Here is a 24159-nt window from a genome sequence, read left to right as displayed (position 1 = left end):
CAACTTTGGAAGTATGCTTGGGGTCATTGTCCATTTGGAAGATCCATTTGCGACCAAGCTTTAACTTCCTGACTGATGTCTTGAGATGTTGCTTCAATATATCCACATAATTTTCCTTCCTCATGATGCCATCTATTTTGTGAAGTGCACCAGTCCCTCCTGCAGCAAAGCACCCCCACAGCATGATGCGGCCACCCCCGTGCTTCATGTTTGGGATGGTGTTCTCTGGCTTGCAAGTTCCCCCCTTTTCCTTCAAACATAACGATGGTCATTATGGCCAAAAGTTATATTTTTGTTTAATCAGACCAGAGGACATTTCTCCAAAAAGTACGATCTTTGTCCTCATGTGCAGTTGCAAACCGTAGTCTGGCATTTTTATGGCGGTTTTGGAGCAGTGGCTTCTTCCTTGCTGAGCGGCCTTTCACGTTATGTCGATATAGGACTCGTTTTACTGTGGATATAGATAATTTTGTACCTGTTTCCTCCAGCATCTTCATAAGGTCCTTTGCTGTTGTTCTGGGAGACAGAACGCGTCTCCTTCCTGAGCGGTATGACGGCTGCGTGGTCCCATGGTGTTTATACTTGTGTACTATTGTTTGTACAGATGAACGTGGTACCTTCAGGCGTTTGGAAATTGCTCCCAAGGATGAACCAGACTTGTGGAGGTCTACACATTTCTTTCTGAGGTCTTGGCTGATTTCTTTTGATTTTCCCATGATGTCAAGCAAAGAGGCACTGAGTTTGAAGGTAGGCCTTGCAGTACATCCACAGGTACACCTCCAATTGACTCAAATGATGTCAATTAGTCTATCAGAAGCTTCTAAAGCCATGACATCATTTTCTGGAATTTTCCAAGCTGTTTAAAGGCACAGTCAACTTAGTGTATGTAAACTTCAGATTATAAGTGAAATAATCTGTCTGTAAACAATTGTTGGAAAAAGTACTTGTATCATGCACAAAGTAGATGTCTTAACCGACTTTCCAAAACTATAGTTTGTTTACAAGAAATTTGTGGAGTGGTTGAAAAAAAAGTTTTAATGACTCCAACCTAAACGTATGTAAACTTCCGACTTCAATTGTAGGTCAATCATTTGTGATAATCTTTATTTAGGCACAATAACATTTACATTACATTTACGTCATTTAGCAGACGCTCTTATCCAGAGCGACTTACAATAACAAGGTTGCTTTGCAGTGTGCGTGTGTGTGTGTATTGTCACATCACAAACTATCCCATCTCATCCTCTATTTTTAAAAGTTGTGAATGTAAGAAATGTATTTATGTCTTTTGTTGAGGTTCTAAGATTTTAAATGTGGATGTGCCATACAATTAATTTGTCAGTCTTATTTCCCATAAATGTCCCACCACAAATAACTAATTTCTGACACTCGGTAAGGGCGAGTTTGAATGACAAAATGACTCTTATAAAAACAATAGAACACTATGAAACATCTGGGAACCCAGGCCTGCTATTCATAGCAGACTTTGAAAAGGCATTTGATAAAGTACGACTGGAGTTTATATATAAATGCCTGGAGCGTTTCAATTTTGGAGAATCTCTTATAAAATTGGTTAAAATCATGTATAGTAACCCTAGGTGTAAAATAGTAAATAATGGCAATTTTCTGAAAGTTTTAAACTGTCAAGAGGAGTGTCACGATCGTTATTAGATGAGACGGACCAAGGCGCAGCGTGATAAGCGTACATCTTTAATTAGTACTTAACACACGAACAAAACCAAAACAACAAACCAACGATACGTGAAGTCCTGAGGTTACACACACCAAACCTTTACGGATCAAGATCCCACAAACTAACTGGTGCCAACAGGCTGCCTAAGTATGGTCCCCAATCAGAGACAACGAGCTACAGCTGTCTCTGATTGGGAACCACCCTGGCCAACATAGATCAACACGATCTAGAACAAAAACATAGAAAACTAAACAATGAAAATCCACACCCTGGCTCAACATTTAAGAGTCCCCAGAGCCAGGGCGTGACAGTACCCCCCCCCCCAAAGGCGCGGACTGCGACCGCGCCACACAAACACAAGAGGGTAGGGGCCGGGTGGGCGTTCCGCCTCGGAGACGGATCCGGCTCCGGGCGTGACCACCACCTTTTCTCCACCTCCCCGTTGCGCCCCTGGTCTGGTCCCGCTGACTGGAGCTGGACCCGACGACGGTGGACCAAACCTTACCGCCTCCGGACTGGAGCCGCTGGCCGGAGCTGGACTGGACACCGGTGGAGCGGATTGCTCTGGCTCCGGAGTGGATCCGCTGACTGGAGTTGGACCGGACCCCGGTGGAGCGGATTGCTCTGACTCCGGAGTGGAGCAGCTGACCGGTGCCGGACCAGGCACCGGTGGAACAGGCACGGGCCGTGCCGGACTGGACACACGCACCACTGGCTTGGCGCGGGGAGCAGGAACGGGCCGGACCGGGCTGACGACGCGCACCACAGGCTTGGTGGGGGAGCAGGACGGGCCGGACCGGGCTGACGACGCGCACCACAGGCTTGGTGCGGGGAGCAGGAACAGGCCGGACCGGGCTGGCGACGCGCACCACTGGCTTGGTGCGGGGAGCAGGAACAGGCCGGACCGGGCTGGTGACGCGCACCACTGGCTTGGTGCGGGGAGCAGGAACAGGCCGGACCGGGCTGGCGACGCGCACCACTGTCTTGGTGTGAGGGACAGGAACAGGCCGGACCGGGCTGGCGACGCGCACCACTGTCTTGGTGTGAGGGACAGGAACAGGCCGGACCGGGCTGGCGACGCGCACCACTGGCTTGGTGCGAGGGACAGGAACAGGCCGGACCGGGCTGGCGACGCGCACCACTGGCTTGGTGCGAGGGACAGGAACAGGCCGGACCTGGCTGGCGACGCGCACCACTGGCTTGGTGCGAGGGACAGGAACAGGCCGGACCGGGCTGGCGACGCGTACCACTGGCTTGGTGCGAGGGACAGGAACAGGCCGGGCTGGACTGGGAACACGCACCACTGGCCGTGCGGGGAGCAGGAACAGGCCGGGCTGGACTGGGAACACGCACCACTGCCTTGGTGCGGGGAGCCGGAACGGGCCGGGCCGGACTGTGGAGGCGGACTGGAGGTCTGGAGCGGAGAGCTGACACAACCCGTCCTGGCTGAATGCCTATTTCCACACAATATGTGTGAGGCATCAGCACAGGACGTACAGGGCTGTGCACTCGTACTGGCGCTACAGCACGTGGCACTGGCGCAGGATATACGGGACCGAGGAGGCGTACTGGAGGCCACGAGCGTTGAGCCGGCACACCCCATCCTGGCTGCATGCCCATCTTAGCACGACACGTGCGTGGTGCTAGCACCGGACGTAAAGGACTGTGCCGGAACACTCGCGGCACAGTACGTGGCTCCGCATAACACGGAGCCTGCCCAGTCTCACGCTTCCTAGCCTGAGTACGGGGAGTTGGCTCCGCTCTAACTCTAGGCTCCGCCAACCACCCTTTTAGCCCCCCCCAAACATTTTCTTGGGGCTGTCTCTCGGGCTTCCTCCTCGGCCGGTACCCTCTGCGATGCCGCTGCTCCTCTCTGTAGCGCGCCTCCACAGTCTCCTCCCAAGGACAGCGATCCATTCCGGCCTGAATCTCTTCCCAAGTCCAGGATCCCTTCCCGTCCAGGATCTCCTCCCAAGTCCAGGCTGTCTGTTCCTGGACACGCTGCTTGGTCCTCTTTAGGTGGGATCTTCTGTCACAATCGTTATTAGATGAGACGGACCAAGGCGCAGCGTGATAAGCGTACATCTTTAATTAGTACTTAACACACGAACAAAACCAAAACAACAAACCAACGATACGTGAAGTCCTGAGGTTACACACACCAAACCTTTACGGATCAAGATCCCACAAACTAACTGGTGCCAACAGGCTGCCTAAGTATGGTCCCCAATCAGAGACAACGAGCTACAGCTGTCTCTGATTGGGAACCACCCTGGCCAAGATAGATCAACACGATCTAGAACAAAAACATAGAAAACTAAACAATGAAAATCCACACCCTGGCTCAACATTTAAGAGTCCCCAGAGCCAGGGCGTGACAAGGAGTAAAACAAGGTTTTCCACTATCGGCATATCTATTTATTATGGCCATCGAAATGTTAGCTATTAAAATCAGATCCAGCAATAATATCAAGCGATTAGAAATCCAGGGCTTAAAAACAAAGGTGTCATTGTATGCTGATGATTCATGTTTTCTTTTAAATCCACAATTTGAATCCCTCCACAGCCTCATAGAGGATCTAGATACATTTTCTAACCTCTCTGGATTACAACCAAATTATGATAAATATACTATATTACGTATTGGATCACTAAAAAATACAATTTTTACATTACCATGTAGTTTACCAATAAAATGGTCTGATGGTGATGTGGATATACTCAGAATACATATCCCAAATGAAATAAATGATCTCACTCCAATACATTTTTATAGAAAGTTAGCAAAAAATAGATAAGATCTTGCTACGATGGAAAGGTAAATACCTGTCTATTTGTGGAAAATCACCCTGATTAACTCTTTAGTATTGTCCCAGTTTACCTATTTGCTTATGGCCTACGTCTAGTGAACAGTTGTTTAAATTATATTAGAAAAAAATATTAAATTTTATTTGGAACGGCAAGCCAGACAAAATTAAACGGGCCTATTTATATAATGAATATGAATTCAGAGGACAGAAATGATTAAATATTAAAGCATTAGACCTATCACTAAAATCTTCAGTCATACAAAAGTTATACTTAAATCCGAACTGGTTCTCTAGCAAATTAGTAAGATTGTCTCACCCCATGTTCAAGAATGGCCTTTTTCCCTTTATTCAGATTACAACCTCTCACTTTCAGTTATTTGAAAAGGAAATAATCTCCCAAATATCACTATTTCTAAAACAAGCCATAGAAAGTTTGTTGCAATTTCAATTTAATCCCCCAGAAACGACAGAACAAATAATGCAACAAATATTGTGGTTAAACTCAAATCTACTAATTGATAAAAATTACATTATTTTTTGAATAAAAAAAAAAAAAAGGTATAATCTTCATAAATGATATCATAGGTAGGACTGGTGGAGTTATGTCGCACATGCAGCTAACACAAACATATGGAAATGTCTGCTCTACCCAAAATTACAACCAAATAATTGCAGCATTACTGCAAAAATGGAAGAGGAAACTGGAAGGGGGAAAAAGTAAGGAACTTGTCTGTCAGCCCTGAATTAAAAAACATAATTGGTTAAAGAAAATTGTGATAAATAAAAAAGTATTCCAGTTTCATTTAAGGACCAAAGGATTGACAGCCGTCATATATAATTTGCAAAATAGTTGGGAAGAGATTTTTGACGTACCAATTCCATGGCATAGTGTTTATGAACTGATACGCAAAACAAGGCCGGATTCAAAACTTAGAATTTTTCTATTTAAATTATTATACAAAATTCTTGCTACCAATATAATGTTATTTATATGGGGGATACAATCTTCCCAGCTCTGCAGATTTTTCTGTGAAGATACAGAATCATTAGATCATTTGTTTTGGCACTGTCCATTTGTAGCTTGTTTTTGGTCACAGGTCCAGGAATGGCTAAAGGATTGCAATATTTACCTGGAGCTAACCCTGCAGATAGCGCTACTGGGTGATCTGAAAAGTTATAGTCAATCAATCAATAATATAAAAATACTTTTAGCAAAAATGTTTATTTTTAATTTACAATCTGTAGAAACAATGAGAATAGAAGGGTTCAGAACTTTTGTGAAACATCACAGTACAGTTGAAAAATATATTTCAAATAGAAATCCAATGTGGATGGTGTTAAGCGATAGATGGGAGGTGTTGAATGGAGCTGAAGGATGGGACTAATAACAACTAACAACAACTAATAATAACAAGATAACTAATGTAACAGTTAGAAAGATATGGCACATAGAAGCAAACCGGATGGACATCATGAAAATGATCGGAGAGGTTGAGGGTAGAGGAAGTTCAGGAGTAAAAACAAACAAAATATAATTATTGTAAAATTGACTGTGTCCATAAAATGTATATAGTATGTATAAGCTGGAAGTAGAGGCCTAAGCATTGTTGTTCACTCGTTTACTCCAATTAGGGAAGGGGTGGTGGGGTTTTAAAGTAATAAAGGGAAATATATATTTTTAAAGGATATGTATATATATATATGTACAGTGAGGGGAAAAAATATTTGATCCCCTGCTGATTTTGTACATTTGCCCACTGACAAAGAAATGATCAGTCTATAATTTTAACGGTAGGTTTAATTTAACAGTGAGAGACAGAATAACAACAAAATAATCCAGAAAAACGCATGTCAAAAATGTTATAAATTGATTTGCATTTTAATGAGGGAAATAAGTATTTTACCCCCTCTCAATCAGAAAGATTTCTGGCTCCCAGGTGTCTTTTATACAGGTAACGAGCTGAGATTAGGAGCACACTCTTAAAGGGAGTGCTCCTAATCTTAGCTTGTTACCTGTATAAAAGACACAAGTCCACAGCAGCAATCAATCAATCAGATTCCAAACTCTCCACCATGGTCAAGACCAAAGAGCTCTCCAAGGATGTCAGGGACAAGATTGTAGACCTACACAAGGCTGGATTGGGCTACAAGACCATCGCCAAGCAACTTGGTGAGAAGGTGACAACAGTTGGTGCGATTATTCGCAAATGGAAGAAACACAAAATAATCTCCCTCGGCCTGGGGCTCCATGCAAGATCTCACCTCGTGGAGTTGCAATGATCATGAGAACGGTGAGGAATCAGCCTAGAACTACACGGGAGGATCTTGTCAATGATCTCAAGGCATCTGGGACCATAGACATCAAGAAAACAATTGGTAACACACTCGCCGTGAAGGACTGAAATCCTGCAGCGCCCGCAAGGTCCCCCTGCTCAAGAAAGCACATATACAGGCCCGTCTGAAGTTTGCCAATGAACATCTGAATGATTCAGAGGAGATCTGGGTGAAAGTGTTGTGGTCAGATGAGACCAAAATCGAGCTCTTTGGCATCAACTCAACTCGCCGTGTTTGGAGGAGGAGGAATGCTGCCTATGACCCCAAGAACACCCCCTCCACCATCAAACATGGAGGTGGAAACGTTATGCTTTGTGGGTGTTTTTCTGCTAAGGGGACAGGACAACTTCACCGCATCAAAGGGACGATTGACGGCGCCATGTACCGTCAAATCTTGGGTGAGAACCCTCAGCCAGGGCATTGAAAATGGGTCGTGGATGGATATTCTAGCATGACAATGACCCAAAACACACGGTCAAGGCAACAAAGGAGTGGCTCAAGAAGAAGCACATTAAGGTCCTGGAGTTGCCTAGCCAGTCTCCAGACCTTAATCCCATAGAAAATCTGTGGAGGGAGCTGAAGGTTCGAGTTGCCAAACGTCAGCCTCGAAACCTTAATGACTTGGAGAAGATCTGCAAAGAGGAGTGGGACAAAATCCCTCCTGAGATGTGTGCAAACCTGGTGGCCAACTACAAGAAACATCTGACCTCTGTGAATGCCAACAAGGGTTTTGCCACCAAGTACTAAGTCATGTTTTGCAGAGGAGTCAAATACTTATTTCCCTCATTGAAATGCAAATCAATTTATAACATTTTTGACATGCGTTTTTCTGGATTTTTTTGTTGTTATTCTGTCTCTCACTGTTCAAATAAACCTACCATTAAAATATAGACTGATAATTTCTTTGTCAGTGGGCAAACGTACAAAATCAGCAGGGGATCAAATACTTTTTCCCCTCACTGTATGTATATGTACACTAAATCAAATCAAATCAAATCAAATTTTATTGGCCACATGCGCCGAATACATCAGGTGCAGACATTACAGTGAAATGCTTACTTACAGCCCTTAACCAACAGTGCATTTATTTTTAACTACCGTTAAAAAGTTTGGGGTCTCTTAGAAATGTCTTTGTTTTTTAAAAGAAAAGCACATTTTTTGTCCATTCAAATAACATCAAATTGATCAGAAATACAGTGTAGACATTGTTAATGTTGTAAATGGCTATTGTAGCTGGAAACGGCTGATTTTTAATGGAATATCTACATAGGCGTATAGAGGCCCATTATCAGCAACCATCAGTCCTGTGTTCCAATGGCACGTTGTGTTTGCTAATCCAAGTTTATCATTTTAAAAGGCTAATTGATCATTAGAAAACCCTTTTGCAATTATGTTAGCACAGCTGAAAACTGTTGTGCTGATTAAAGAAGCAATAAAACTGGCTTTCTTGAGACTAGTTGAGTATCTGGAGCATCAGCAATGGTGTGTTCGATTACAGGATCAAAATGGCCAGAAACAAATAACTTTCTTCTGAAACTCATCTGTCTATTCTTGTTCAGAGAAATGAAGGCTATTCTATGCGAGAAATTGCCAAGAAACTGAAGATCTCGTACAACGCTGTGTTCCACTTACCTCAGAATACATCAGTATATATATATTTTATCTTACTGTATTACTGTAGGTTTACTCTTTATTAAAAAAAGTTTGTCTTAGGCTATATACTCTTTTTTATGCTGAAGCTTCTCCTGGCCAGCCCTGTGCCAGAGACAGACCAGTTACAGGTGGCTACAGCTCTGTTATTATATTATGAATCAAATTCAAACAATTAAGTGTATTTTATAAAGCCCTTTTTACATAAGCAGTTGTCACAAAGTGCTTTACAGATACCCCGCCTAAACCATAAATATTATTATAATAAGATTATTCCATTATTATTACATATGTCTCAACTAATTCCAAATTAATGGAGCTCTGATAATGTCCTATCAAAGCAATAAACATTATTTCTACTTTTAATACGCAAGAGAGGAATAATAGAGGAAAAAGAGGAATAGAGAGAGACTGAGGGTGTTTCTCAAAATGCATACTACTGTTCTCCAAGCACGCAAATTGGAGCACGGGAGTATGAGTCCAAATCAAAGTTTTCGAAACGGAGCACGGAGGGCACTTCTCGAATGCGTACTCCGTTTGTACATATTTTGAAGCATGCATTGATGCAAGCTTCAACTGAAAATATGCAAAGAAATATGATGCAACCACATAAAACATTATGCAACATTTCTTGAAATGGCGGACACTATTTGAGCTGAAGCGAGAGAAAATACACTCCGACTTCGGAATGAAATGTTGCCTATTCACATCTCATATGTTGCCTGGCTACAATATTTTATCTGGATACGTTAATAAATACATGCTGTGTTAAGTTTGGCATGTTTACCTGCCTAAGTACCGTAGATAGCAAGCCCATAATAAGTCAATAGGGCTAACTGGCTAGCTACTATTACCGTTAGCTAGCTAGATAGCCACAAAGAGTTGTTAGCTAGCTACCCACGAAGAATTGAGTATCTTGCATAATATTAGTTTTAGGTAATTTTTGCCTGTTAATCTATCTGGTTAGCTACATTATTACGATTCACATATCTATCTTATAAATATGAAGTAAAATGTTTGCTTTGTGTATATCTTGTTTTGTCTATTGTTGCCATTGTCCTGGCTGGAAGAAGGTTCAGTGAATGGGGAGATGAAGCGTGAGGTAATAAAGTAGGGGGAATGCGAGTGCTTCTCAAATGTATTGTTTTAAGTATTCTCTACACTCTCGTCCTCACAAGAACGTACTCAAGCGAACGTGGTCGGAAAATGCACTCGGAGCATGAGAGTGTAGAGCACGGTAGTATGCATATTGACAAACACCCTGAGCGTGTGTGTGAGAGAGGACAGTGAATGTACAGTTTTCCCAGTTCCGAATTTTAATTACAGACACATTTCCTTGGTCGAGCCTACTATTAATGTGGTTTGCATCTGCATATCTAAACTGTTGAGTAGGTCATTAATTGGCAACTCTTTTAACCCACTAATACAGTACCTTACAATTAATACCATGATTGCACATCTCTATCAATAACCTTTTAAACCACGATTACACATCTCTATCAATAGCCTTTTAAACCATTATTATACACTGTATGACCCAAGTCTATGTTATAATTAATTAGACATCCAGGTATAACCAATGATGGTAAATAAAATCACATTACAGTTAGTTATGCCTTGTGAAGAACAATCAAGTCCGCCTGCTAGTTTCAGTTAGAATTTGCACTAATGTAAAAGATGAATAATGCACTTATTTGCTTGTTTTGGTGAGATGTTTCTATATGTTTACTTAATGAATTTGAATGTAATAATGATCTACATTATTATGTGCATTAACCAATCATTAGGTTTTATGTTCTGATTTACAATCCTGAAGGAAAAAAAAGTTCAATATAATTTGTCCCAGTAAAAAACAAACAGTTTAATGTAAAATCTTTAATAAAAACTATTCATGAGGTTTACTTGGAATGATAAAGCAACATACATGGTCCAAGAAGATTCCAAATGAATCTAGTCTACATTTCAACCCAGCCTTACCCATATACACTAGCTACTACAATACAATCATTTGTTTTCCACACATAATACTGCATACATAATTGTATCACACATACAGTTGAAGTCGGAAGTTTACATACACCTTAGCCAAATACATTTAAACTCAGTTTTTCACAATTCCTGACATCTAATCCTAGTAAAAATTCCCTGTCTTAGGTCAGTTAGGATCACCACTTTATTTTAAGAATGTGAAATGTCAGAATAATAGTAGAGAGAATTATTTATTTCAGCTTTTATTTATTTCATCACATTCCAAGTGGGTCAGAAGTTTACATACACTCAATTAGTATTTGGTAGCATTGCCTTTAAATTGTTTAACTTGGGTCAAACGTTTCGGGTAACCTTCCACAAGCTTCCCATAATAAGTTGGGTGAATTTTGGCTAATTCCTCCTGACAGAGCTGGTGTAACTGAGTCAGGTTTGTAGGCCTCCTTGCTCGCACACGCTTTTTCAGTTCTGCCCAAACATTTTCTATAGGATTGAGGTCAGGGCTTTGTAATGGACACTCCAATACCTTGACTTTGTTGTCCTTAAGCATTTTTGCCACAACTTTGGAAGTATGCTTGGGGTCATAGGCCACTTGGAAGACCCATTTGCGACCAAGCTTTAACTTCCTGACTGATGTCTTGAGATGTTGCTTCAATATATCCACATAATTTTCCTTCCTCATGATGCCATCTATTTTGTGAAGTGTGCAGTTGCAAACCGTAGTCTGGCTTTTTTATGGCGGTTTTGGAGCAGTGGCTTCTTCCTTGCTGAACGGCTTTTCAGGTTATGTCGATATAGGACTCGTTTTACTGTGGATATAGATACTTTTGTACCTGTTTCCTCCAGCATCTTCACAAGTTCCTTTGCTGTTGTTCTGGGATTGATTTGCACTTTTCACACCAAAGTACGTTCATCTCTAGGAGACAGAACGCGTCTCCTTCCTGAGCGGTATGACGGCTGCGTGGTCCCATGGTGTTTATACTTGCGTACTATTGTTTGTACAGATGAACGTGGTACCTTCAGGCGTTTGGAAATTGCTCCCAAGGATGAACCAGACTTGTGGAGGTCTACATATTTTTTTCTGAGGTCTTGGCTTATTTCTTTTGATTTTCCCTTGATGTCAAGCAAAGAGGCACTGAGTTTGAAGGTAGGCCTTGCAATACATCCACGGGTACACCTCCAATTGACTCAAATTATGTCAATTAGCCTGTCAGAAGCTTCTAAAGCCATGACATCATTTTCTGGAATTTTCCAAGCTGTTTAAAGGCACAGTCAACTTAGTGTATGTAAACATCTGACCCACTGGAATTGTGATACAGTGAATTATAAGTGAAATAATCTGTCTGTAAACAATTCTTGGAAAAATTACTTGTGTCATGCACAAAGTAGATGTCCTAACCGACTTGCCAAAACTATAGTTTGTTAAAAATAAATGTGGTTGAAAAACGAGTTTTAATGACTCCAACCTAAGTGTATGGAAACTTCCGACTTCAACTGTATATTATATAATTACAATATAATCATCTGTTTTGCTGTCTTAACCCTCAGACGTATCTTACTTCCTGGTCATCGTCAAGCTCTTCCTGTTCCACATCTAAACCCAGAGTGCTGTGGCGAATCATCTGCCAGCATGCCAGGGATTTCCTGTTTCCATCTATTCCGCCACTGTGTTTGGGTCTATTCAGAGGGGTTACAGGTCCTTTTGACATGTCAGTGTTCCCCATCTCCTCATGCTCCTTGCTCTGGTCCTCATCCTTAGAGAAGGCTTGGATGTAGCGACGCATCTTTTGCACCAGTGGGTCGTTGCGATCCTCAACCCTGCAATCGAGACATTAAGAGAGTCATTATAATATAAAGCCTGTATATGATGGGGAAACATTGTTAACACCACCACACCTAAGAGAGTACAACAATAGGACAGTTAAACCAAGTGTTGTCCAGTGCTTTCTTACCGGAGGTACCACCGCTCCCCCAGGCCGTAGAGTAGGCCACATACCCCCAGCCGGGGCCACAGGCAGCGGGGCAACCTCCTCTCCAACATCAGGGTAGTGGCCACCACCTACACACAGTGAGCAGGGACAGAGGACATAAGGATCATTAACATGGCACTGATTGGGACGCTGTATACACTCTCATCATGTTCATCATGGTTTTAAGCTATTTGTATGGAGTATGCATAGTGCCTTCAGAAAGTATTCATACCCCTTGACTTATTCCACATTTTGTTACAGCCTGAAATCAAAATGGATTACATTTATTTTATTTCTCATCCATCTACACACAATACCCCATAATGACAAAGTGAAAACATGTTTTTAGACATGTTTGCATATTTATTGAAAATGAAATACATAAATATCTAATTTACATAAGATTTCACACCCCTGAGTCAATACTTTGTATAAGCACTTTTGGCAGCGATTATAGCTGTGAGTCTTTCTGCGTAAGTCTCTAAGAGCTTTCCACACCTGGATTGATCAACATTTGCCCATTATTCTTTTAAACATTCTTCAAGCTCTGTCAAATTGGTTGTTGATTATTGATAGACAACCATTTTCAGGTCTTGCCGTAGATTTTCAAGTAGATTTAAGTCAAAACTGTAACTCGGCTACTCAGGAACCTGTCTTCTTGGTAAGCAACTCCAGTGTAGATTTGCCCATGTGTTTTAGGTTATTCTCCTGCTGAAAGGTGAATTCATCTCCCAGTGTCTGGTGGAAAGCAGACTGAATCAGGTTTTCCTCTAGGATTTTGCCTGTGCTTAGCTCCACTCCGTTTATTTTTATCCTGAAAACCTCCTCAGTCCTTAATGATTACAAGCATACCCATAACATGATATAGCCACCACCATGCTTGAAAATATGGAGAGTGGTACTCAGTAAGTAATGTGTTGTATTGGATTTGCCCCAAACATAACACTTTTGTATTCAGGATAAATAGTTAATTGCTTTGCAAATTTTTTTGCAGTATTACTTTAGTGCCTCGTTGCAAACAGGATGCATGTTTTGGAATATTTGTATTCTGTACAGGCTTCCTTCTTTTCACTCTGTCAATTAGGTTTGTATTGTGGAGTAACTACAATGTTGTTGATCCATCCTCAGTTTTCACCTATCATAGCCATTAAACTCTGTAACTGTTTTCAAGTCACCATTGGCCTCATGGTGAAATCCCTGAGCGGTTTCCTTCCTCTCCGGCAACTGAGTTAGGAAGGACATCTGTATCTTTGTAGTGACTGGGTGTATTGATACACCATCCAAAGCGTAATTAATAACTTCACCATGCTCAAAGGGATATTCAATGTCTGCTTTTTTATTTTTACACATCTACCAATAGGTGCCCTTCTTTGCGAGGCATTGGAAAACCTCCCTGGTCTTTATGGTTGAATCTGTGTTTGAAATTCACTGCTCGACTGTGGGACCTTACAGATAATTTGATGTGTGGGGTACAGAGATGAGGTAGTCATTCAAAAATCATGTTAAACACTATTATTGCACAGTGAGTCCATGCAACGTATTATGTGACTTCTTAGGCACATTATTTACTCCTGAACTTATTTAGGCTTGCCATAACAAAGGTATTGAATACTTATTGACTCAAGACATTTCCGCTTTTCATTTTTAATGAATTTGTAAAAATAAATGGTGTGTAGGCCAGTGACAACAAATCTCAATTTTATCAATTTTAAATTCAGGATGTAAAACAACAAAATATGGAAAAAGTCAAGGGGTGTGAATACTTTCTGAAGGCACTATAGGAGAGACTGTGTGTTTTTGTGTGTGTGCATGTGGGTGTGTGTGCATGTGTGTCACACTGATGCACACCTGTGTCCTCCAGAGCTCATCCCTCTCCTGGGCTACTCTCCAGTGTGTATCACTCATCATGGCTATGAGCAGGTTGAGCAGCAGTATGTAGGACACCACAGAGAAGGTGCAGTGCAGCACATGGACAATAGGGGGCGTTGTGATGGTGTGGTCCACTGGCAGGTCGATCAGACCCACACTCAGCTCAAACTGGGAGAACAGAGTGATGGGGAAGGAGCGGTACGCAGGCAGAGAGTCTGGGTCCTGAGTCATGTACACCATCCACAGGGCTGGATGGGAGGGAGGGAGGGTGAGGGAGAGAGAGAAAGAAAGAGAAAGAGAGATAACAATAACCAGTGAATAAAAAGAGGAATTAGTTTTTTTAAACAATTGTCAGCAATTGGCTTATTTGAAATGCCAAGTTTTGCTGATGCAGTTTCTCTTAAACAGAATGTACTTACAGGTGGAAAACCCTATGAGCATGATGAAGCTCAGCCACATGAACTTGGTGAGGTCTCCAAATATAATCTAGGAGGAAATTAGACAAAACACCACAACAGTTTAATATGGGAATCAAAACAGCAAAACCACACATTCTACAGTCTTTTTTTCGTATTTAGTATTTATTAGGATCCCCATTAGCCGCTGCAAAAGCATCAGCTACTTTTCCTGGGGTCCACATGAAACATGACATAATACATAGTACAGAACATTATTTGTCAAGGATTGAAATGCATCAATTTAAAACGTCACACATAGCCTACATATCAGTACATACAAACAATATCTAGGTCTAATACATAGTACAGTACAAATTACAATACAATATATATAAAATGGCTGTGTCTCTTCACAGTCCCCTTTGTGCAGTAATGTGTTCTTTTATCTGTTTTTTGAAACTGGTTTTATTTTTAGCTTGAGTTACCTGTGGTGGCAGAGAGTTCCATGTAGTCATGGCTCTATTTAATATTGTGCGTTTCCCAGCCTCTGTTCTGGACCTGGGGACTGTGAAGGGACCTCTGGTTGCATGTCTTGTGTTGTACGAATGAGTATCCGAACTGTGTGCAAACTGCTTGAACAGACAGTTTGGCACCTTCAACACATCAATAACTCGCACAAAGACCAATAGTGATGCAGTCAATCTCTCCTCAACTTTGAGCCAGGAGAGACTGAAATGCATGTTACTGAGACTTTCCCTCCATGTACATCTAAGTGCGATACATGCTGCTTTGTTCTGGACCAACTGCAATTTACCTATGTCCTTCTTTGCCGCACATGACCACACAGCTGGGCAGTAGTCCAGGTGCGACAAAACTAGGGCCTATAGGACCTGTCTGGTCGACTGAGATGTCAAGAAGGCAGAGCAACGCCCTATCATGGACAGACCTCTTCCCATTTTAGCAACCATTGAGTTGATCTGTTTTGACCATAAATGCTTGCTATCTAGGGTTACAACCAGCAGTTTAGTCTCCTCAACTTGCTCAATAGCCACACTATTCAATAATAGATCTAAACAAGGTTTAGCGTTGAGCGAGTGATTTGTCCCAAAAATTATGCTTTAGTTTTTGAGATATTTAGCACCAGCCTATTGCTAGTTACACATTCTAAAACTGACTGGAGCTAAGTGTCTCAGTTATTTATTTTACTGTTGCAGCCGACGTGTATACTGTTTAGTTGTCAGCGTACATAGACACACATGCTTTATTCATGATGAGTGGAAGGTAATTTGTAAAAACAGAAAACAATAATGGCCCTAGCCGGCTGCCCTGCGGTACACCACAACAAATGGAATTTGCATGAGAGAGGCTTCCATTAACGAAAACCCTCTGTGTTCTATTAGATAGGTAACTCTCAATCCATAGTAAGGATTGCAAGTCCGTAACACCTACGTTTTTTAAGCAATAGGTCATGATCAATGACATCAAAAGCTGCACAAAACAGCTCCCACAATCTTCTTACTATCACTTTCTTTCAGCCAATCATCAGTCATTTGTGTCAGTGCTGAGCATGTCACAATGTATTTACCATCCAGGTTGTCTGTACCAGGTGGTTTGTCCTTATTTATAGATAGCAAAGAAATTAAAAAATCACCTCTTCCACACCCACTTTTTGGAACTCAAAACTACAGTTCTTGCTTTCATTATTTGGTCCATTATGCATGAATATGAAGGCTCAGCATTTGTTGTTTGCATGTCATACCTAAATTTGCTAATCTTGTCAACAAAAAAGTTATTAATGTGGTTGGCAATTTCAAAGGGTTTTGTTATGAACAAGCCCTTTGATATTACCAACCACTTTAATAACTTTGCACATGCTTTGCAAATGCTTATGTGTGTCTCTCTCTCTCTCTCTGTGTGTGTGTGTGTCTGTGACGTGCAGCCAGGGTAGGCAGTGCTTACCCAGTGATAATCTAATAAAAAAGATGTTATGAAAAAACACATTTTAATTGTTTTTGTTATCTAATGTTTTTTTCAATGATTCTGGTAGTTTTTTTTTTTTATCTTAAAACTACATCCAAGCCTCAGGAAAGGCACCAGCGTATTCATGCCTTCCTTTCCAGACATTCAAATACATTAAAATGGTTGACGCCACGGCCGTTTCTGAGTCCAGTCACTGTAAATGGATAGGGTCAGCATAGGCGTCGCTGCATTGCCTAGCTTGAAGTAGCTTCATTCGTTGCATTGAGCCGATTTCATATTTTACGCATTCATATTGCCTAAACATGTTGCGTGGGTATTGTCTGGGTTAAGCTGTGCACATTTGGGCGTCTATATAATTTGGCACTCATATCCCCTGAACTGAAGAAAGCTAGCTAGCAAAAACAACCTGACAAATGGACACTATTGCACCTCGAACAGTTTATAATGAAAGTTAAGAACAGACAGAGGCAGCATACTGAAGCTCTACAAGCAAGACGTGACATGACAGGCAATCACCATCTCTCTCACTGCTAGTTGTTGGGCAAGCGAACAGTGAATACTGGACTGTCCACTTGTCTGAAACGTCAATACCAATGAATACTTTTTTTCCTGACTTTTACACATCTTGGACATTCACGTTTGCTTTGTGGACGTAATGGGAATGGGAATGACTTTTTGTGTCAGTGTGAAAATGGAACCGAAGGAGGACTTGGGGATGTGTCTCCCACACAACCGTGGGCCTGCTGTGCAGAATAAAATAATAAAATAATGGACATGGGGTTCTGCTATGACTTCTACAAAGCTGTCACTGAGAGGTTCACCAGACGAATGGACTTAATTTACAAGTAAAGGTAGGCCTAAATGCATTTCCCTTTGCAATTTATGGGTTAGGCTACTGTTAAATCATAAGAATAGACAACATCCCTTGGAATGCATTGTATTTATCAAGCTAGAATTTCTATTTGATAAGACATTGATTTGACATTTTTAACTGCATTTGTCAGTCATTTCAATTTCTGCGCATTGGAAGAATTGTAAATCCATTGTGAAAGCCTATGGAGTTTGCCTTGCGAATTAGGGGTGTGCCGAGTACTTGGACAAAACAAGTATCGTAACGGATATTAATTTTGATAAGAGTATTTTATGTAATTATCTGTGATCGGAAAATAGTAATTTTGAGCTGCCAGCACACATCTATCTCTCTTTCACTCAAACAGTGTGAAGCGCTGTGTGCTCTAAACAACTATTGGCTAGTTCTTCTGTCTGTAAAGAAACGGGTGGGGTATCGGTTGAGCCTGCTGCAACGATTGGATTAGAAGAAGCTGCTCTTCCTCTACTCTCGTTTCTCCATACAGACACACGCGCGGGTCTGTTTCACTCACTCACAGTCACTCGTCTCAGGGCACAAGTCTTCCCTTCTCCAAACATCATGTATGAATCAGAAACCATAGCTAGTCATTGTTGTTCAATGTAGTTATTTCCTGTCGACTTTGCTGAGGCCATATGGTTGTTTTTGTCTGTCTACTTGGCGTTGTTTAGTAGGCCTATTTGTCTGTCCATATAAGTATTCCATTGCTGACGACGTCTGTCGTTATGTCGTGATCCAAGCCCATGCTTGCTAGCTATTATTGTTTATTCTTGCCCAGACATGTTTACGGAGTGACAGATCATTAGAAAATAAAATGAAAAATGTAGATAGTTTCTTTGGATTGTACAAATGTTATTGCACAAGAAAATAAAATGAAAAATGTAGATAGTTTCTTTGGATTGTACAAATGTTATTGCACAAGTGTCCTGAGAGAAAAGTTTTGCTCCTCTCGAAAGTGAAACAATACACTGAGTGTACAAAACATTAAGGACACCTTCCAATATTTAGTTGCACCGCGGAATCGGAATATCGAAAATCTCTTCGCAACTATTTTGCAACTGGCACCGTGGTCAACATTTTGGTCCTCAAGTAAAACTGATATATATATATTTATTTATTTTTGCCAATTTTGGTCTTTAGTAAAGGGCAAGAAAAAAGTTCCCTACCTTCTCCCCCTTCCACTTGCCTTCTCCATTTTTGCGTAATTCTGCAATCAGTTGGTTGTAATTTTGGATAGAGCAAACTTTTCCATATATTTGTGTTAACTGCACATGTAACATAACTCCACCTTTCCTATTCAAAATAACATTAACAAAGATAATTCCTTTTTTATTTAATTTTTCCATAAAGATTGTTTTTGATTATTATTATCAATTAGTATATTTGAATTTATCCATATTGTTTGTTGCAATATTTGTTCTGTCTTTTCTGGAGGATGAAACTGGAATTGCAACCAGCTTTGTATGGCTTGTTATAGAAAGGGTGATATTTTGAAAAAGGTTCCATTTTCAATTAACTGAAAGTGAGAGGTTGTAACCTGGATAAAGGGGAAAGGGCCATGGTAGTGGACCATTCTTGATACACACAGGAAACTATTGAGCGTGAAAAACCCAGCAGCGTTACAGTTCTTGACACAAACCGGTGCGCCTGGCAACTACTACCATACCCAGTTCAAAGGCACTTACATATTGTGTCTTGCCCATTCAGCCTCTGAATGGCACACATACACAATCCATGTCTCACTTGTCTCAAGGCTAAAAAATCCTTCTTTAACCTGTCTTCTCCCCTTCATTTACACTGATTGAAGTGAATTTAACAAGTGACATCAATAAGGGATCATAGCTTTCACCTGGATTCACCTGGTCAGTCTGTCATGAAAAGAGCAGGTGTCCTTAATATTGTGTACACTCCGTGTATATGGGGCAAGTGAATTGGCAGTAGTAGCCAGCCATGCATTAGGCTATTTATTAGCCTATTTCGTTGATAATTGAATAGGACTAAGTAAGTAAATCATGTGCATTTTCAAATGTCGGGGTCGTTTACCTTTGAACAGTGTGTGAATGAGTAAAGGAACATAACGATGCACTCTGAGATGTGCTCTGAGTGATAGTGCAGTAATGCACACTTGCTTTATAGGCTTTACCGGCATTTAAAGCGCACTTCCGAGTTTTCCGATCATGAGTATATCCGATTACCAGTATCACGCTTTGAACACACCGACTGTGCTTTGCGTTTTGGTACACCAGAAGTACATTCATTTCCAATGGAATGCTGCGTTTGCCTTGCAGCATTGCGTTGCAGTTGCAGTGCGTCCTGTGTGGTGCATACGTTGGATTTATAGAACGTATGCGTTAAACTGTATGCGTAAACGGGTTGACAGAAATGGTAGCAGAATGTGAATGTTTAACTTTTGTTGCACACATATCTAGATGATGCTGCGTACTATTTTGCGCAATTTCGCAGTCGGTTTGTTCAAAGCCTCAAGTGTGATAAAACTGAGTATGACGAGATCGACACACCCCTATTGCGAATTATTCAGATGAAATGTGTCCATATATTGATATTTTAGTGCCACCTATCAGTTGTAACTGGAGATGAGACATCGGTCTATGGCTCATCTGAGATGAGCAGTGTGTCATTTTGTCAGATGATATGAAATATGCCACCATCCGAGGCTATTGCTTGTGTATCTTGGCTACATTGTTATTAACATTTGGTGAACATTGTTTGTCAATTTTGGTTAATAGCCTATGTCACTCTGGTTGTTGGAGCTGTTGTATGGGGAACTTGGGTTTATCAAGGTTTATTTGTAAGTAAATCTGGCTTTGATAAAAAACAGTACTTACCCAGCCACCTACCTCACCACACGCCACTGGTTTGTGTGTGTGTGCATGCGTGCGTGTGTGTCTGCTGCCCTTACGTACCTTCTGTATCATGATGACATAAGGCCCCAGCATCTGAAAGCCTCGGGCGAAGAACATGACGTTACTCCAGCCCAGCACCAGACACACAGCCATGACAACTGCCTCCCCCTGCACCCCACTGACCCTGAACACACACAGCAGCACCACCAGCATCGCATAGGCAATACTGGGGAGGAAACACACAGGTTATTACACAGGGTATAAATGCTACATAGACATGACATAATAATAACATCACTAGGCAGGTAATAAAGGATACATAGGTACCAAGGTTGACGTACAGAATGACATGGAAGGGTCCCCCCAGGGCCGTCTGTCCAAAGTACTGCTTGGCCCCCACTCTCAGCATATCTGGGATCTTAGGGATTGGGAATAACACAGATTATATTGACAGACAATAATCTGATCTAATCTACAGTGTAAATATAAGTGAAATGTAAAACTATTGGATAATGTATATTTTACCTCCAGTAGCAGAATAACCAGGGCACCCAGGACACTGATCATCTCTCCTCCCAGACGCAAGTTGTCCCCATAGGTCACATAACTCTCCTACAGGGACAGAGAACAAGACACGTGGATCACAAAGGGTTAATATGAACACCTTTGATTGTGGATTTGCACACAGGCTGTCATATGAAGGGGCCTTCATGTCTCCCCCACCTTCAGAGTTTTCTGCACTCGGATGGTTTTGTCCCTGTCAGATACAGTGTAATTCTCTGGAGCATCCTTTAGAGGGCGACACACACAACACAGAGTGAAGATCCCAATGTACAGGACGTACAGCAGCAGCAACAACCTGTACACAACACAATAACAACGTTAAAACAACTTTAGAAATAAACAAATGACAGAATCTCAAACACATTAGAACATGATCACTGTATGTGTTGTTACCTAAAGTAGTGTTTTCCATAGAGGTTCCACTTGAGACTGACCAACTGCCTAACAGGAGTCACTTCCAGTATCCTCCTTGCCTGAGGGAGGAGATCATCATCATCATCAGTTTCCCTATAGTGTATATTACACTGTATCATGTTTGTGTACTGTACTGTACTGTACCTCTCTCCTCTGGCTGCCCACGATGAGCTCCAGCACAGAGAGGTCGTCGTCGGCAACCAAGGAGTCGATCTCTGTGAGGTCATAGAGGTTAGAGGTCAGGGGTCCCAGGTTCCATTGGACGACTCGCCTCCGGTTGACCAGGTGCTGGAATGCCTGAGAGAGAGATAGAAAAACGTAGAAAATGCAGCACCATTCATTTGTAGGTTAATGACATTTTTATAAGAACATATACTGTATAAAGTATATTTGAGTATGGAGGAGATGGTTTTGACTACAGGTTATCTTAAAGATAATAGGGGAAAGACTATCCCTCTTCTCCTCTCCTATTATGTCCCCGGTTTCTTTCTTTATTCCTCTCTGTCCTCACCACAAGGTTGCCCTCCTTGGCAGCCAGTTTGAAGGGCGTTAAGCCACGGTAGTTGGGCACCATGTCCAGTGGCACAGCCTGGTCCAGCTCAACGTCGTGTGCCAACAGCAGATCCAATGCCATGCATGCTATAGTCTTATTAGGCTGCAGGACCAGGATGTGGAGCACTGTGTTACCTAGGGGGGAGAGAGGGAGATATTCAACTGCTGGAAAAAGGAGAAGAGAGAAGAGGGGGAGGACGAGGAGAAGAAAGAGAAGTGTTTCATACCAATGGAGTCCTGGGCCCTGGTGCTGGCTCCTGCGTTGATCACCATGGAGATTATGTCCTGATTCCCCACACAGGCCGCAAATGTCAGGATGTGCTCACCTAAAGTAAAGCAAACGGCATCAAACAACCACATTTCCCAAAATGCACTTCTCTAGTCCTTACAGACCACAAACAGTCATCTTACCATGGTAGAGCAGCCCTCCTCTTCTCTTCCTGAAGTACAGGCCTGTGACTCTGGGTGTGGCCACATCCGCCCCTCGACCAATCAGGCTGCGGACCAGGTTAACGCTCTGATTCACCACGGCAACGTGGAGAGGTGTCATGCCTGAAAAAAATAAATAAAAAATGCCTGATTGAGATCGACAGAGAGAGAATATATGATTGTGTGATTTAATATCTGTGTGAGTTTTATAATATTATAGTGTGTTTGTCCATTATTTGTGAGAGTGTATGTACCAAGGAAGAGGTCAGAGGTCATGGGCTCATTGATGAGTTCAGGTGCTCCGTCCATCAGAGCTACAGCAGCTTCCATGTTATCATTCATAACTGCCACATGCAGCGCGGTCTCCCCCAGAGCACCTCTCTCAAAGATATTAGTGGACGCACAGTCCAGAAGTTTCTTAATGCAACCTGCACTGTTCTCTTTGGCGGCAAAGAAGAGAGGGACGTCGTTTGTTCTGTGGGAGAGAGAGTGTGTTTGCAAGTTAGAAATCTAATGCTGCGTTCAGAACATCTCGTAAATATCAGCAAATCCACTTGAACGCCCCTCCAGCTGGTAATTACTAGTGGGAAACTGTCTATCATCTCTGAGCTCAGACTTCTCCCACATGCTGAGCTCTGACGTCATATATTAAGGAAATTACCTCGTTTACAGCATTTTTGGCAGTTAAATGCAACAACAAAACAATATTTATAAAAAACCAAACTATTAAGATGTTTTTTAAATAGCTGTACTTTTAGTTTATGGTTGACTCAGCTTGTTTGCCATTAGCCAATCTGCAATCTCAATTAGTTAAAAGCATGTGAACACACACAACTGTTGCTCCCACTTGTTATGAACGCAGCATAATATCAACCAATACGTCAGTAGCTGTTATTTTTTTTACCAATAGGAGACTCACCGTTTGTTCTGTAGCAAAAAAGTTTCATCCAACATCTCGTTCCACCCCTTCCTGTTCTGGAGGCGGAACCTGAGCTGGCTCCACCAATGGTTGAGCTCACCTGGAGCAGATCGTGCCAGGGGCGGGGCCATCCTCTCATAGGGTGAGTCTATTTGAAACAGCTGGGATGAGAGAGAAATGTGCATGTGTGTGAGACAAATGAAGTGTCAGAAACAGAGAGATATCCTATGTTGCAACCTGGTCTCAGAGCATTTCATTTTATTCTGTACATAAAATCCGAGACACTCCATTTAGTGTGATATGTTACATTTCGTATGGTATGTATTTTAATTGGATGTCCATCACCCATTTCGTATGATATGTTACGAATTACAATTCGTATCATATGTTACTAATTACCAAAACGTACAATACGTTACGAATTTGCAAAACTTATGATATGTTACGAATTCTAGCTAGGTGGCTAGGTGGCTAACATTAGCTAGCTGGCTAACGTTAGCTAGGCTAGGCTAGGGGTTAGGGTTAGGGGTTAGGGTTAAGTTTAGGAGTTAGGTTAAAGGGTTAAGGTTAAGGTTAGGGTGTGACGAAGGGTTAGTTAAAAGGGTTAAGGTTAGGGTTAGGGGAAGGGTTAGCTAACATGCTAAGTAGTTGCAAAGTAGATAAAAAGTAGTAAGTAGTTGAATTTTTGCCAATTAGCTAAAATGCTAAAGTTGTCCGTGATCAGATTCAAACTCACAACCTTTGGGTTGCTAGATGTTTGCGTTATAAGCCAACCCATCCACCCCGACCAAGTAAACATTTGTGTTATGTAACCATACCAAACATAACAAATCATAGTCATTTGAATGTCCCGGATTTA

At 41.7% G+C, this 24159-nt stretch overlaps 1 protein-coding gene across 1 annotated transcript; it reads right to left on the bottom strand.

Moving 5' to 3' along the window:
- Nucleotides 1-12017: 12017 nt before the first annotated feature.
- On the bottom strand, nucleotides 12018-23431 carry LOC121542959 (transient receptor potential cation channel subfamily V member 6-like). The gene is made up of 15 exons (XM_041852613.1): nucleotides 23301-23431; nucleotides 22636-22856; nucleotides 22364-22504; nucleotides 22180-22278; nucleotides 21912-22087; nucleotides 21545-21697; nucleotides 21380-21459; nucleotides 21146-21281; nucleotides 20948-21034; nucleotides 20764-20840; nucleotides 20483-20648; nucleotides 14732-14798; nucleotides 14292-14560; nucleotides 12426-12532; nucleotides 12018-12291 (listed from the first exon to the last, which is right to left on the bottom strand). Exons 1-15 carry the CDS (start codon nucleotides 23429-23431, stop codon nucleotides 12018-12020), a joined length of 2184 nt encoding a protein of 727 aa, XP_041708547.1.
- Nucleotides 23432-24159: the final 728 nt, after the last annotated feature.

This window comes from Coregonus clupeaformis, chromosome 28 (genome assembly GCF_020615455.1).
Source record: "Coregonus clupeaformis isolate EN_2021a chromosome 28, ASM2061545v1, whole genome shotgun sequence".
Lineage (NCBI taxonomy): Eukaryota > Metazoa > Chordata > Actinopteri > Salmoniformes > Salmonidae > Coregonus > Coregonus clupeaformis.
This window is presented reverse-complemented; position numbering and strand designations above follow the sequence as displayed.

Excerpts from the sequence above, each read along its gene's own strand:
- LOC121542959 (XM_041852613.1), bottom strand. The coding sequence starts at position 23,431 with ATGGCCCCGCCCCTGGCACGATCTGCTCCAGGTGAGCTCAACCATTGG. Across the intron at positions 22,505-22,635 it reads GACCTCTGACCTCTTCCTTG|GCATGACACCTCTCCACGTT; the intron begins GTACATACACTC and ends TATTTTTTTCAG. Across the intron at positions 14,799-20,482 it reads ATGTCATCATGATACAGAAG|ATTATATTTGGAGACCTCAC; the intron begins GTACGTAAGGGC and ends ATTTCCTCCTAG.